Below are 14,139 nucleotides of genomic sequence, written 5' to 3'. Positions count from 1 at the left end.
ACGAATCTTTCGTGAATGCTACTCGTATAACACATATAACAAAGGCAATCTAACAACAGGACACTGAGCTTGCCTTGTCAAGATAGGCTCTCGTAACAGTTCTTTGATCGTATGTCTGGCTGCGACAAATACCGACAGTACTGTACTATGTACATATTCTCCGCTGCGCTCGGTGGTAAGGGGCATTGAATTAACTGACCGTCACACATCCACAGGTAAACCTTTTGATCTCCGGAGCTCCGCATCATGTTGTTAGATTGCCTTGGTATAACACAACAATACATTTTCTTATTCTCATAGATTTCTCATCTCAATTGTGAGAATGGCGCTGTGCGGATTGGATTTTCTCCCACGCCGGTCAAATTTCTATAAGAAAATTATGCTTAACTAAATAGTACAGAAAGAACCGTATTTAACAACAAAAACATTATCTACGACCACAGCAGCTACAGGAATAATAACTAATAATAACTGATAATAATAATAACTAATAAATTCTAAATAATTTATGGGTTGAACAAGAACATAACATTACACATGTACGCTTTATATTCTACGATTTCAAAATAAATATTACAGTAATATTCATTTTTATTATTGCGACTCACGACAGCACGACGTCATTTTTTTTTTTTATTTTGTTGTAAACAAATATTTTAATAAACACTGCGACGACCAGGAGTCAGTCTCACGCTTCGACCGGCTTATCATTTATTGTAATAAATAACTAAAACCTTTTATTATCGACTTTACGATACGAACTCTGCGTTGTCCATGTGCTAGACTTGCCTAGTCTTAGTTTTTATGTCATTCCACACGTCGTCGTTTTGATTTTTGTCTGAAAATTCCAAACTCAAGTAATACACGTATGAAACGCCATATGTGCAAAAATATTTATACTTTTACTAATATTAAGACAAAACAACTCCGTCTGGAGCCCAGACTATCCATGTGGGCGCGCGTCGTGAAAATAAAAGTGAATCTATGCTCAGCTCTATAATTGGTTGCCTGTCGCGGTACGTATAAGTATAACAGTTGTTATACGTACCGTCGCTGTATGTATAGCAAGTCCCGAAATAAATTGGCACGTTTTTATCATTTGTTTTCAATTCGCAATCAACATCGGGTAGCCCGCCATTTACAGACTGGAATACATAAAAAACAAGACAAAAGAACATTGAAAAGGTCTACAAGAACCAATTACAAACAGTTCTTAATTTTGGATTTAAATAAGGATAAACAATTAAAGAAAATATCAATAGTTGAGTCAAAGGCAATTATATGAATTTATTATATTATCAGACAAAAATGCAAAAGAACATATAGAATACTGTATATCATGATATTGATATTAACAAGCCCAGAGCTTTTAATATTATTAACAATTTTTAATTTTATTTTGTAAACAAATTTTATTTGTAGAAAATATAATCTCACAGTTATACAAAACATACCAACTAGTGGTTGAAACAACATTAGGAATGCACACAAAATGGCTATAAATATCATTTATAAAATCATTTAAAAAAAAATCAAAATGCAAGTTAGAATGTCACATATAGTGCACCTAAAATTTGGATATAAAACATTCTTTGGATTATCCTATATTTAGAAAAATTAATGAAAATTGTAACGATAGAAAATGAACAATTGATTATCTGTCTATTCGTAACAGTAAACAAAGACAAATTATTATGTTGAGAGAAAGTAACTAAAGTATTTGCACCATTGTATAAATCTAAATGGAAGAAAGTTGATACAGCGTATTGGACCTAGAGCTCTGTCTACACTATAATAATAATAATAAGATTTATACAGCGCACATATCCACTAAAGTGCTCAAGGCGCTTGTGAAAAACCATGAAACATATAAACCTTAAACCTAAATACAATTGATAAATTTGACAAAAACCGAAAAATTAAACAAGACCAATCAAACCCACATCGCTGCTTCCGTTTACCAGCAATTTAAGGTGCATAGACCAGCCAGTACATAACTCACAGGTGTTCTCAGTTATGTCAAACTCTATGTGACAAAAATATGTGATGTGCGCATATATGGTAGTGATATGTCCATATATGGGCATATCACATATGTAGACAGAGTTTGCAAGATTTTTCAAACCGAGAAGAGCTAGAGGACCCTAGTACCTTGCCATATTAACATCGGCAAGGGTTCGAGGCTCACTCACTCCATGGTTCTGGTGGTAGAACGAGTCTTCCCAGATAAGGACTATAAACCGTAGGTCCAGTGTACACATCTGGTTCATGTGCACGTTAAAGAACCTAGTACATCTTTTGAGACGAGTAGGTAGCTACCCTGGCCTTTATCATGTCGGTACATCCTTAACCGAATCGTGGCCTGTATCATGTCGGTACATCCCTAGCCGTATCATGGCCTGTATCATGTCGGTACATCCCTAGCTGCACCATAGCGCGTATCATGTCGGTACATTCCTAGCCGCATTATGGCTCGATCATGTCGGTACATCCCTAACCGAATTGTGGCCCGTATCATGTCGGTACATCCCTAGCCGTATCATGGCCTGTATCATGTCGGTACATCCCTAGCCGCACCATGGCGCGGTACATTCCTAGCCGCATCATGGTGCGTATCATGTCGGTACATCCCTAACCGCATCATGGCCCGTATCATGTCGGTACATCCCTAGCCACGTCATGGCGCGTATCATGTCGGTACATTCCTAGCCGCATCATGTTGGTACATCCCTAATACTGACACTATGATGTGAATAGTTCCTCCAGCCTGTAATACTTGTACTTGTATCCTGCTTCCAGTGGCCCCCTCTCATCTCTACATGTTGTGCTGCCGGTTGCACAGTCAATTTTGAACCTGTGTAACAAAGACTTTGTCGATCTTGTAAAAGTTTTTTGACGTTGTTAGAAACCTGCAAATGGATTAAGATAAATTAATGTATTTATTTGTCTGAGTAATCTGTATTAGTTTCTAAATATGGAGGGAGAATTTCTAAATATGGAGAAATAATTACTAAATATGAATGAATAATTTCTAAATATGGAGGGATAATTTCTAAATATGGAGGGATAATTTCTAAATATGGAGGGATAATTTCTAAATATGGAGAAATAATTTCTAAATATGGAGGGATAATTTCTAAATATGGAGGGATAATTTCTAAATATGGAGAAATAATTACTAAATATGAATGACTAATTTCTAAATATGGAGGGATAATTTCTAAATATGGAGGGATAATTTCTAAATATGGAGGGATAATTTCTAAATATGGAGAAATAATGTCTAAATTTGATTGAATAATTTCTAAATATTGAATGGATAATTTCTAAATATGGAGGGATAACGTCTAAATATGGAGAAATAATTTCAAAAAATAGAGGGATCATTTCTAAATATGGAAGGATAATTTCTAAATATGGAGGGATAATTTCTAAATATGGAGAAATAACATCTGAATATAGATGGATAATTTAACACTTAACATGCAATTATAAAAGTGCATGTTAAGCATGCACATACCTGCAGTATTCTACAGAATTTTGCAATTTGGCCTAAAATGGTAAACTGTCTTAATTTGTGAATTGTAATTTTCTATATTTCGGTTTTGGTCATGGTAGCTGGTCCGACCATTCCAATTTAATCCGTCTATGTTCTATACAACTTTAGTTACATTATTATACATAAATTAAAATAACCTCATAAACAATAATATTATTTTGGATTTGTAAGGCACCTACTAACCTCTAACCGCTGTACATACAACATATATGCATAATAAAAATATGAACATAAAAAAAAAGCTAAAAAAGATTTTAAGTAAACCATAAATTCTATTATCTACTTATAATTTTTACTAACATTTTATTCAAAAATAAGATACTGTATCTGCAATACATATGGTTCATTGTTTTAAAAATTGAAATATATGCAATATCAAAAAAAAAGAATTCAAGTATTATAAAAGGTCACTGAATAATAAATAGATAGATGTTTGATGTCTGTTTGCATAATTCTGTTATTATAAAGCTCTGTCTACACTATCAAACTTTATGTGACAAAAAATGTGATGTGTCCATATATGGACATGATGATGTCATATCACTAACATATTTGGCTATATCACTACCATATTTGGGTATATCACTACCATATTTGGGCACATCACACTGTTTTGATAGTGTAGACAGAGCGTAAGCCAATGTTGCTTCAACAGCTTTCATTGTATTGCGCTGTGTATTTCATGTGTAATAAATAAGGTGTCATTTTATTGAATCTTGAATATGCAGCCTCTAAATGTTGTTATCTTAAGATTTATGATTGATTGAAATCAATTTTCTAGCTATAAAATCTAAATTCAACTTTATCTAACCACAGAGTTGTTGTTCTTCTCTGGGGTCATGCACATACAAAAAATACAATTTCACCAATTTTAATAGTGAATTAAACAAGCCCAAAGTCAGGATTTTTACAGGGATTTCGCTCTTTCCACAATAAAGGTAAAAATCAACATGAACTATGCTAGTAAGTTACAATCACTTCCTCTCTTGTGGCCACATTCACACTTAGGCTAAGGGAAACACTAACTCTATCTAAGTGAATACAATTTAAGGGAAATACTTAAATATTTATTGAGTTAACTGAAATACTTAATGTTTAAGGGAAATATCTCACTTAAGTGTGATTGGTGAATACAGCCACTGTCTCTAGTTTGAAAAGGGCACTCCAGGTAAAAAGTTGATTCTACAGGCCTGCTCGGACAAAACGCAATAAATAATGAGGATTTATTACAAATGACAAAGAAAAAATAAGTGTACAATGAATAAAGATGAAAGTCAGACTAAAAAATCTGCATATTATAAATAATTTAAATCACGATTATAATATGAAAATGATAAAAGTGCTAAACCAGCTAGAGTAAGTAAATTGTCAAAACTAAGAAGATAAACAGATAAACACATGTCAGAAAAAGGTTTTCCTAGACAAAACAAAGAAACACAACACACAACAAATTTAATATATTGTTTTTAATGAACAACATAGATATTATTAATGGATTGCGTTCTCACCCTCTTTTTATTGTGGGCGGCTATTCTGTTAAATTCAATTTCCTCCATGCAGAGTTTTACCGTTTGTGGTGTGGATGAATTTACAAGGCTATTACCACTACACTCCTCACTTGCCACAGTAGCACTGTCAAAATAACCACATAATAATTTAGAATTTAGATTCATGAATGCAGCTGAGCTGAGGCTTATAAAATTTCATATGCAAGAAACAGGATGGATAAACAATATTGTAGCCATATGTTTGCAACGAGGAGAACACTCGTTTTATGAGTATGTTCGCAAATACATTTACGAATTTAGATTAATTGTTATAAATATTCATAATGAAATTGAAGAGTGCACTGTGCCGCACATGTTTAGGTTCTCAAGGCGAGAAAATACTACTTTAGTGTGACCTATTTTTCATTTTATGTTTTTCTTTGATTTGTGTTATGTTGATTGGGAAGATATTTCTGAAGTTGATAAAATCAATAGAAATAAACCAATACAACTTACGAGTGAATGGCTGGCAGCCTGACTGGTGCGGCTGTGATCATAGCGTTGTCTAACGTTTGTTTTGCATTGCGAGCTGCTTTACTTTTTATTATGTCGGAAACATTCTTTCCTGGAAACAATCTGGGAAGAAGAGCTAAAATATCCTGGTGGCCTGGGTCAAGGTGTAATGCTACTAACAAGTCCTGGCGAGATCCTGCCTGGTTCTAAAAATGAAAAATAATATTTATTTTTAAATAAAACAAAATATTCTATATTGAGGTTTTTTTTTTATAGAATATACTTTGGAAACAAATCTGAGATACACATATCATAGTCTTAAAATATGAATGAATTATCTTAACTCTTAGTCTTATTAAGGGGACACCTTCAAGGCCTAAAAAAAGTGCTCCTTGATATGATTAATATTGCCTTTGTGAGTCTGCCATAGCCAAAACAAAATACCACTGGAAGTTGTTTTAATTTAATTTAAATAGGAGAATCAAGATTCAATTTATATTTTCACATTATATTATAAATTCACATAATATTACATAAATGAAATTTGTTTTCCTGAGCTTAGAAACATACAATACAATTTAAAAGTAAAACACAATATAAAAACGTAAAACCTTAATTAATTATTATTAGTGTCCCAAAGGAGAGAATTCTACATAGAATTTCTATACTATTATGTTAAAAACGTAAATCTATTTGCATACCTCCATTGTAAAGCGAACTTTAGCTCTGTACACATAGTAACTGCCAACCTTAGGGCTGTGCTGCATTGCTAGAGTAAACCTGGCCTCAGACTCCTGCAAATTGTGCTCTTCGTAGTCAAGTAGTCCAAACTCAAAATGCACTCGAGCTATCCTCGAGTGTATGTTGCAATCTAGGTTGTCTAACTCGAGGGCTTGATGATAATCAGCGAGCGAGAAGTTTAACTCGCCCAGTCGGAAGAAACAATCTATAAAACGGACCAACAGAAAAAGCACCATGGATTTAAGTGTTTTTTAAGGAGGTAGCATCAGGACCCAAAAAAGTGTCGCCTTAATAGAAGTGTCAAAAGCAGGAGTTCTACTGTAGTAAAACCATTTAATATAATAATTTATTTCAGTCAAGAGGTTACAGATTTAATCGTAATAAAATAAAATGTCTCCTTACCTCCTCTGTTAATATAAAGACCTTTCTCTCTTTTTTCACCCTTAATCGCTTTGTTCAGCAGCACCACGGCTTCGTTGTAATGACCCCGCACAAAACATTCAACTGAGAAGTCGTTATAGGTCAACAGAAGTTGGCGCTGTGCATCCATATAAATCGCATCTTGTTCATCGTGACCCGATTTATCCATGGCTAACAAGTAATCATCGATCGAGGCGTTAAAGTCGTGAAGCTTGCGATGGAGTGCACCCCTGTGAATTCACAAATTAATAAATATTGCAATATTTATTATTTTACTAATTTATTCTGTTTAGTAGAGTGTGAAGGTACATTGATTAACGATCATTAAATAATGCATACTATACTACACATACTACACAATTGTCCAATCAAATTACATGAATTTAATTGGGTGTTATATAATATTGATTATTAGGTTAAATGATATATTCTAATTAATTTTCTTATTGATTGAAAAAGACATTTTTAACTAAGAATTTTACCAACTCCGGAAAGAACACATCCACGAAATATTTAGTATGATTTAAGTTACTATATACTTGTATATAATCACCTCTACTGTTTCTTTAATGACCTACCTTAGTATATGATATTCGGGTACGGTAGGATTGTAGTCAATAGCGTTAGTAATCTTCTGTAACGCATCCTTAAACCTTCCCTGAAGTTGTTGTTGAATGCAGTTGCTACGATACTCGTCCGCTTTTTCTTCAAGTTGCTTCATTAATGTCTTTGCTTCTTCCTGATTCGGGTCAAGACTGAGGGCGTCTTTTAAATCGTAGTAACAAAGAGTTGTCTGTAGAAAAAAGAACACGTACATAGTTTGTGTTATTCACGCAATTGCACTGTAACGTTCATGTTAATATGTGCTACAATATAACCATAAGCGAATTAATTAATGGTGGCTATCAAGTTAACTACATATACACAAGATGCTCTACATACCCAAAGTCTTATTATAAGTATTTAGGAGTGGAGTTGTAAATTGTCATTAGAGAAAATCCTGACATGACAGGACTTCACAACCACTAAGCCACAACTTCACTTGCTCATACTAGACTTGAGTGAAATACCATCAAATAATCGAGTAACAAACCTAGAAAATGGTTATGCTTCCTAAAAGGTAGTACTGTATTAATTTGGTAGATTTTTTAAGTGTACCTTTACAGTAGAGAAAACTTACATTTCTAAAGAGGTGATGCAGCCTTGCTCGCATTATGTACAGGTCTGGGTTATCATGTTCAACTTCCAGTCTTTTGTTAACGAGAGCTAAACATTCACCATGCCTCTGAAGCGCTGACAAACAAGCAACACTATACCAAACAATCAAATAAAATATATTGTTAAAGGTCTGTCTACACTATCAAACTTTATGTTACAAAAAAATGTGATGTGTCAAATCACTACCAAGTATAGGCATATCAGGGACATATTTGGGTATATCACTTTTTTGTCAAAATAATTTTATAGTGTAGACAGAGCTTAACATTTTATATTTGAAATCTATGTTTATATACATTGTAGAGAAACACCGACGATAGGTGTAAAAATACTGTCAACTATCTTTGCGTCAGGGAGCTAAGTTAAGATGTGTTTCCATACTGACATAATTGTATACTATACACAGTAACATTCAAACAATGCACATCAAGATAATGCACCCTAGTTAGGAGAATTCTAACCAAAATTTTCATGCCAGGTTATTAATGCTAAGGTAGACCTTCTATATTTTGTTCTCCTACCCACCCACAAATTGTTATTATAGTCCCTTTTTTCCATAGAAGTAGTAGTAATATGAAAACAATTTATTTCCATTTCATAAACAGCAGAAACAAAGATTCCGATGACATTAAGAGTTTGTTGGATGGTCAGGTTACTACCAATCTAAAGCACTGTCTATACTATCAAACTTTATGCGACCAAAAATATGATGTGCCTATATATGGACATGATGATGTCATATCACCACCTTATTTAAGCATATCACTACCATATTTAAGCATATCACTTCCATATTTGGGCACATCACATTTTTTTTTTCAAATTAGTTTGATAACGTAGACAGATACATGACAATCTTGGTATTTAAGGGAGAGGAAAGACCTACCTTCTTGTGTGATATGCCACAACTTCTGGTCTCATCTCAGAGGCTTTTGAGAATGCTTCTAATGATTCCGTATACAAGCACTGATCAAACAGAACCTGGCCTTGAAAGTAATACATAAAAGCCAACTTGCTGTAATATTTATCATTGTCTGGATCTAATACGCACACTCTCTTCTGATTTAAAATGGCCGATTGGAAATCACAGAGTTGTAGGTAAGCTTCAGCGCGATGCACGTAGAACACAACATTCTTTGGTTGCAAGTTTAACGCCTTGTTAAAGCATAGAATAGCTTTACTGTGTTCACGCATCGCTGACAGTTGGCGCCCTCGCTCAAAACTGAAACATAATAATAAAAATATTACCCACATGTAGGTACCAATACTTTTATAACAATACATTTGTATTACATTTGAAAATAAGTGATTTGAAAATAGAATTTTGTTGTAACTTAGACTTAGAGTTCATTTTTATCCAATTGGGACATAGGGCCTTGTTTTTTCTGTAAGAATTGTGCCCAAGACAGTGATAAAGGACAGGAGCTGAGGTGAACACCAGGATAAAAATCCTATTTTCTTTCAGAAATGTTTTTTGAACACGTATGAACAAGATGTGTACACTGGCCTTTATCAGAGAAGACTTGCCTTGACCATGTACCGATATTATGGTTGCAGTGCTCCTTTCTTAAATCAACAAATATGTAAACATTTGATTACTTACTGCTCCTCCGCTTTGCGACGTACGACATCATCAATTCCTACTCTTTTGTACTTAGCACCGCCAAAAAAATCTGTCGCTAATGTTTCTGTGTCCACTTGTCCAATCTGTTCATCTTGTTTCATTTTTGCTTCCATTATTTTCTCATTACTTACAGCTGTTTTAAACAACTCAGCAGCTGTCTTTTCCATTGCCTAAAATTAACAAGGGTTTAATAACTGAATTATAAAATATTATAAAGCTCTGTCTACACTATCAAACTAGTTTGACAAAAAATGTGATCTGCTCAAATATGGTAGTAATATTCCCAAATATGGTAGTGATATCATGACATCATCATTTTGGAGGCAATCAGGACCACGGTCCCAATTTTGGACCACTTTTTAGTATTATTTTCAGACCTGCTAGTGTTAAAAGCAGTCTTAATAAAGTAACAAGTAAACTGAAATTGCATTTTCTCGAGAACTACTTGTCCAAACAACTTCATTTTTGTATAAGAGACAAGAGTTATAATTTGTGATTTGTAATTTTAAAACATATTTAGATTTAATGTACAGGTTTTTTGATACAAGTAGTTTAAAAAAAACTATTTCTTTTCAAATTCACCAGTTTGTTTTAGGCGTTGCTATTCTATTGTTAATATTAGTCAACTGAAGCTATTGTTAGTTCATAGCACTAATAAAAATTTGTATGCAGGAGAATATTACGGAGGAGGTATAAACTCTTGGAGTGTCGTTCTAGTTTCGTTTTGGAATTATATAGTGTTTTCCAAACCTTACTTTACCAGTTATTTATTCACCAACAAAACCCACCTTATGATAAACATCCTCTTTCTTATTTCCCTTGACATCAGCTGCAAACGTAACGCTTTTGGTACTTTCTCTGCTCAGAAGTTGTCTGCCGACTACCATTCTGTCTGGCTCACTGCCAATGAAAGATTCATCCTTCAAAAATTGATCGTAATCTGGTGTTGGGAAATCGCAGTCATTCTCAAAGAGTTCATTATCAATCGTAGTAGCACGACTTAGTGGCGCTATGCTACGATTATCACCTTCTGATGGTGTGTCAACATTTTTAGATTGTGATTTCTCTGTTCCCGCATTCTTTTGAACCTCTCTATCCTCTTTTGCTGAAATAATAATAAATCAATTTATCAATAATTGATTTATAAGATTTATATTTATTGTATGTTACGTTATTTGTTTGTATTTTTAAAATTGTACATACGTTGAATTTTGAACCTTTGTGTATATATCGAAATCTTGCATTATATTTATATAATGTAAAATGTTATTACAATTTTTATATCTTTTTTTTGTAGTTCTTTATATTTTTAGGATATCTTATCTTCTTTCAACTGGTTATAGAATGTTAAAAAGTGTGCTCACTGTTGTGCTTCTCGGAAACATTATTTCCCCTTCTTTCATCTTCACTTTGTTCCTCCTTGATTACCATAATTCTTGATGTATTTTGTTTTTCACCAGCTTTTCTCTGTAAATCTTCTCTATCAATACTTTCCACTTTGATGTTTTCTTGTGTCCTTCGTTCTGCTGGTAACTCTTTTGGATTTTCACCCTCTGTTGTAGCATTCAATTCATCAGTCGTATTTATTACCGTTTCATTATTTATTGATTTCTCAACTTCCATGGTGGTTGCTTTATCAGCCTGAAGAGAAGAGTGTAGAGAACTAATTTATCAATCAATATTCATATTATAATTTGGCCTGCCCTATCAACAATATGGCGTCATGAGGTAATTTCCCGATTGATCGTAATCAAAACGGTACTGGGTTTGGTCTACTAGCGTTCCTGCTCCCAACCAGTACATCCATTCATAGAAGCCTTAATGAAGTAAGCCTACCTGGTGGTGGCCATAGAACGGTCCCGAGATAACGACTATACTTCGGCTTTAGTCGATAGAAGATTGAATAAATTGTTAGAGATAGAGTATACGATGTTATGATTATGTGTAGATATGTGATTTGTTCTTTTTATTCCAATGATGTTATGTATTTAATAAATTTGTTATATCAATTAATTAAATTATCGTAGATTGCATATTATGCGATGAATATTATTTAATAAATTTTTGATATATTATTATTATTATATATAAAAAAAAAAAAAAGGTATTTGTTAGTATAAATTAAAAAAATAGATATAAGGAAGAAAAGCAAAGAGATTATGGAGCGGCTGTACCAGAATATACAACACTAAGTATTGTAAAGTTAATATATTAAAAATTTAGGCGATCTTGTCAAAGGTCAAGCGCCTTCAGCCTGCCACGTTTCGATATTCAATATTGAACTTGACCTGACGTGGTTCCACAATATCTTTATATGAAAATGGTAGAGTGGATAGAAACATAAATTAATTTAAATTTAAAATGTTTACCTTAAACTGGTTTTGAACTGAATCGGTTGATGTCTTATCGTTGTATGTATGATTTGGTTTGGTTTAAATTATGTTCGATAAAAGTGCGTATGCGTATAGAATGAAATGCTCGCGTTACGATGTACGCGTGTAATGCTGTTTATATCGTATAATAGATAAAGGATGAAATTATAGAAGGTATGATGGTAGAAAAATAAAAAAGCAGTTTAGGATGTAGAAATAGGAAAAGTTTGTTAGTGCAAAAGTGTAGATTTTGAATGTGAGAAATGACTAGAAAGTACATTCCTGCTAGAGTCCTATGTCGGCACCTAGGCCTATATAACGTCATGAGGTAATTTCCCGATTGATCGTAATCAAAACGGTACTGGGTTTGGTCTACTAGCGTTCCTGCTCCCAACCAGTACATCCATTCATAGAAGCCTTAATGAAGTAAGCCTACCTGGTGGTGGCCATAGAACGGTCCCGAGATAACGACTATACTTCGGCTTTAGTCGATAGAAGATTGAATAAATTGTTAGAGATAGAGTATACGATGTTATGATTATGTGTAGATATGTGATTTGTTCTTTTTATTCCAATGATGTTATGTATTTAATAAATTTGTTATATCAATTAATTAAATTATCGTAGATTGCATATTATGCGATGAATATTATTTACGTCATGAGGTAATTTCCCGATTGATCGTAATCAATTCGGTACTGGGTTTGGTCTACTAGCGTTCCTGCTCCCAACCAGTACATCCATTCATAGAAGCCTTAATGAAGTAAGCCTACCTGGTGGTGGCCATAGAACGGTCCCGAGATAACGACTATACTTCGGCTTTAGTCGATAGAAGATTGAATAAATTGTTAGAGATAGAGTATACGATGTTATGATTATGTGTAGATATGTGATTTGTTCTTTTTATTCAAATGATGTTATGTATTTAATAAATTTGTTAGGCCTAGCCTATATCAATTAATTAAATTATAGTAGATTGCATATTATGCGATGAATATTATTTAATAAATTTTTAATATATTATTATTATTATATTAATAAAAAAGATATTAGGCTAGGCCTAACAAATTTATTAAATACATAACATCATTTGAATAAAAAGAACAAATCACATAAATACACATAATCATAACATCGTATACTCTATCTCTAACAATTTATTCAATCTTCTATCGACTAAAGCCGAAGTATAGTCGTTATCTCGGGACCGTTCTATGGCCACCACCAGGTAGGCTTACTTCATTAAGGCTTCTATGAATGGATGTACTGGTTGGGAGCAGGAACGCTAGTAGACCAAACCCAGTACCGAATTGATTACGATCAATCGGGAAATTACCTCATGACATTATTTACTACAGTACCAACATATAATAACAATGACATACAACAAATATTTTGTAAAATTTATTTATAACTTGCGTCTTGATTGCGTTACCTACCTACCCCCAGACAGTCTAACACTTAGACCTACCTAATGACAGTGTTAATTATTAATAAGAACTACAACAAGGCTTTATAATTAGGCCTATATAATAAATCACATGATCATGATGTAGCCTATGCCTAGTAGTAGTATAAATAGGGGCCTAGCTAGGTAGGCTTCCTACCGTACCTAGTTAGGCCCTACATATAGGCCTACTATAACATAGGCCTAGGCTAGCCCTACTCTAGCCTAGCTAGCTAGGATGCCTAGCCTTCTACTACTACTACTACTACTAGCCTAAGCTAGGCCTACCCTCCACCCTAGCTAGGCTAGGTCCTAGACCTAGTTAGGCCTAGTTGTAGTCCAGGATGTCCTCTAGGTTAGGCCTATTATAGTATGTACGTATCCTAACATAGGCCTAGCCAGTCCTCACCAGCAGAGAATAATGTAAGGCTTACCTACTGTTACCTACTACTCAGCCTAGCTAGGCCTAGCTAGCTAGCCTACCCCAGGCTAGTAGTAGTCTATTGACGTAGCCCAATAAGCTAGCCTAGCTAGGCCTAGCCTTGGCTTCCTATCTAGCCTAGGATTTAAAATATGAAATCTACTCACACTACATATTCTGCACACAGAATTCAACACTGTCTTGCTGTAAATAATAATCAAAACTAAGAAAAAAGCGTATATTTAAAAGCTTAATTCGCTTCGCAGTTGTAAGTTGTTGATTCAGTTGTTATTGGAGATGCGCCCTCTATAGTCTATACATAAAATAGAGAGCGCCG

The 14,139-nt window shown here is 33.9% G+C and overlaps 1 protein-coding gene across 1 annotated transcript; it reads right to left on the bottom strand.

The window, feature by feature from the left end:
• Window positions 1–1,486: 1,486 nt before the first annotated feature.
• LOC140047213 (tetratricopeptide repeat protein 16-like) lies at window positions 1,487–14,099 on the bottom strand. The gene is made up of 12 exons (XM_072092093.1): window positions 13,970–14,099; window positions 10,927–11,203; window positions 10,351–10,667; window positions 9,542–9,732; window positions 8,825–9,160; window positions 7,901–8,030; window positions 7,299–7,513; window positions 6,703–6,950; window positions 6,261–6,505; window positions 5,563–5,765; window positions 5,068–5,191; window positions 1,487–2,909 (listed from the first exon to the last, which is right to left on the bottom strand). The coding sequence occupies exons 2-12, from the start codon at window positions 11,183–11,185 to the stop codon at window positions 2,715–2,717; spliced, it is 2,463 nt and encodes an 820-aa protein (XP_071948194.1). The 5' UTR covers window positions 11,186–11,203; window positions 13,970–14,099; the 3' UTR covers window positions 1,487–2,714.
• Between the last annotated feature and the right edge of the window lie 40 nt (window positions 14,100–14,139).

The sequence above is a fragment of the Antedon mediterranea genome, chromosome 4 (genome assembly GCF_964355755.1).
Source record: "Antedon mediterranea chromosome 4, ecAntMedi1.1, whole genome shotgun sequence".
Lineage (NCBI taxonomy): Eukaryota > Metazoa > Echinodermata > Crinoidea > Comatulida > Antedonidae > Antedon > Antedon mediterranea.
Note: the sequence above shows the minus strand (reverse complement) of the source record. Positions and strands in the feature narration are given on the sequence as shown.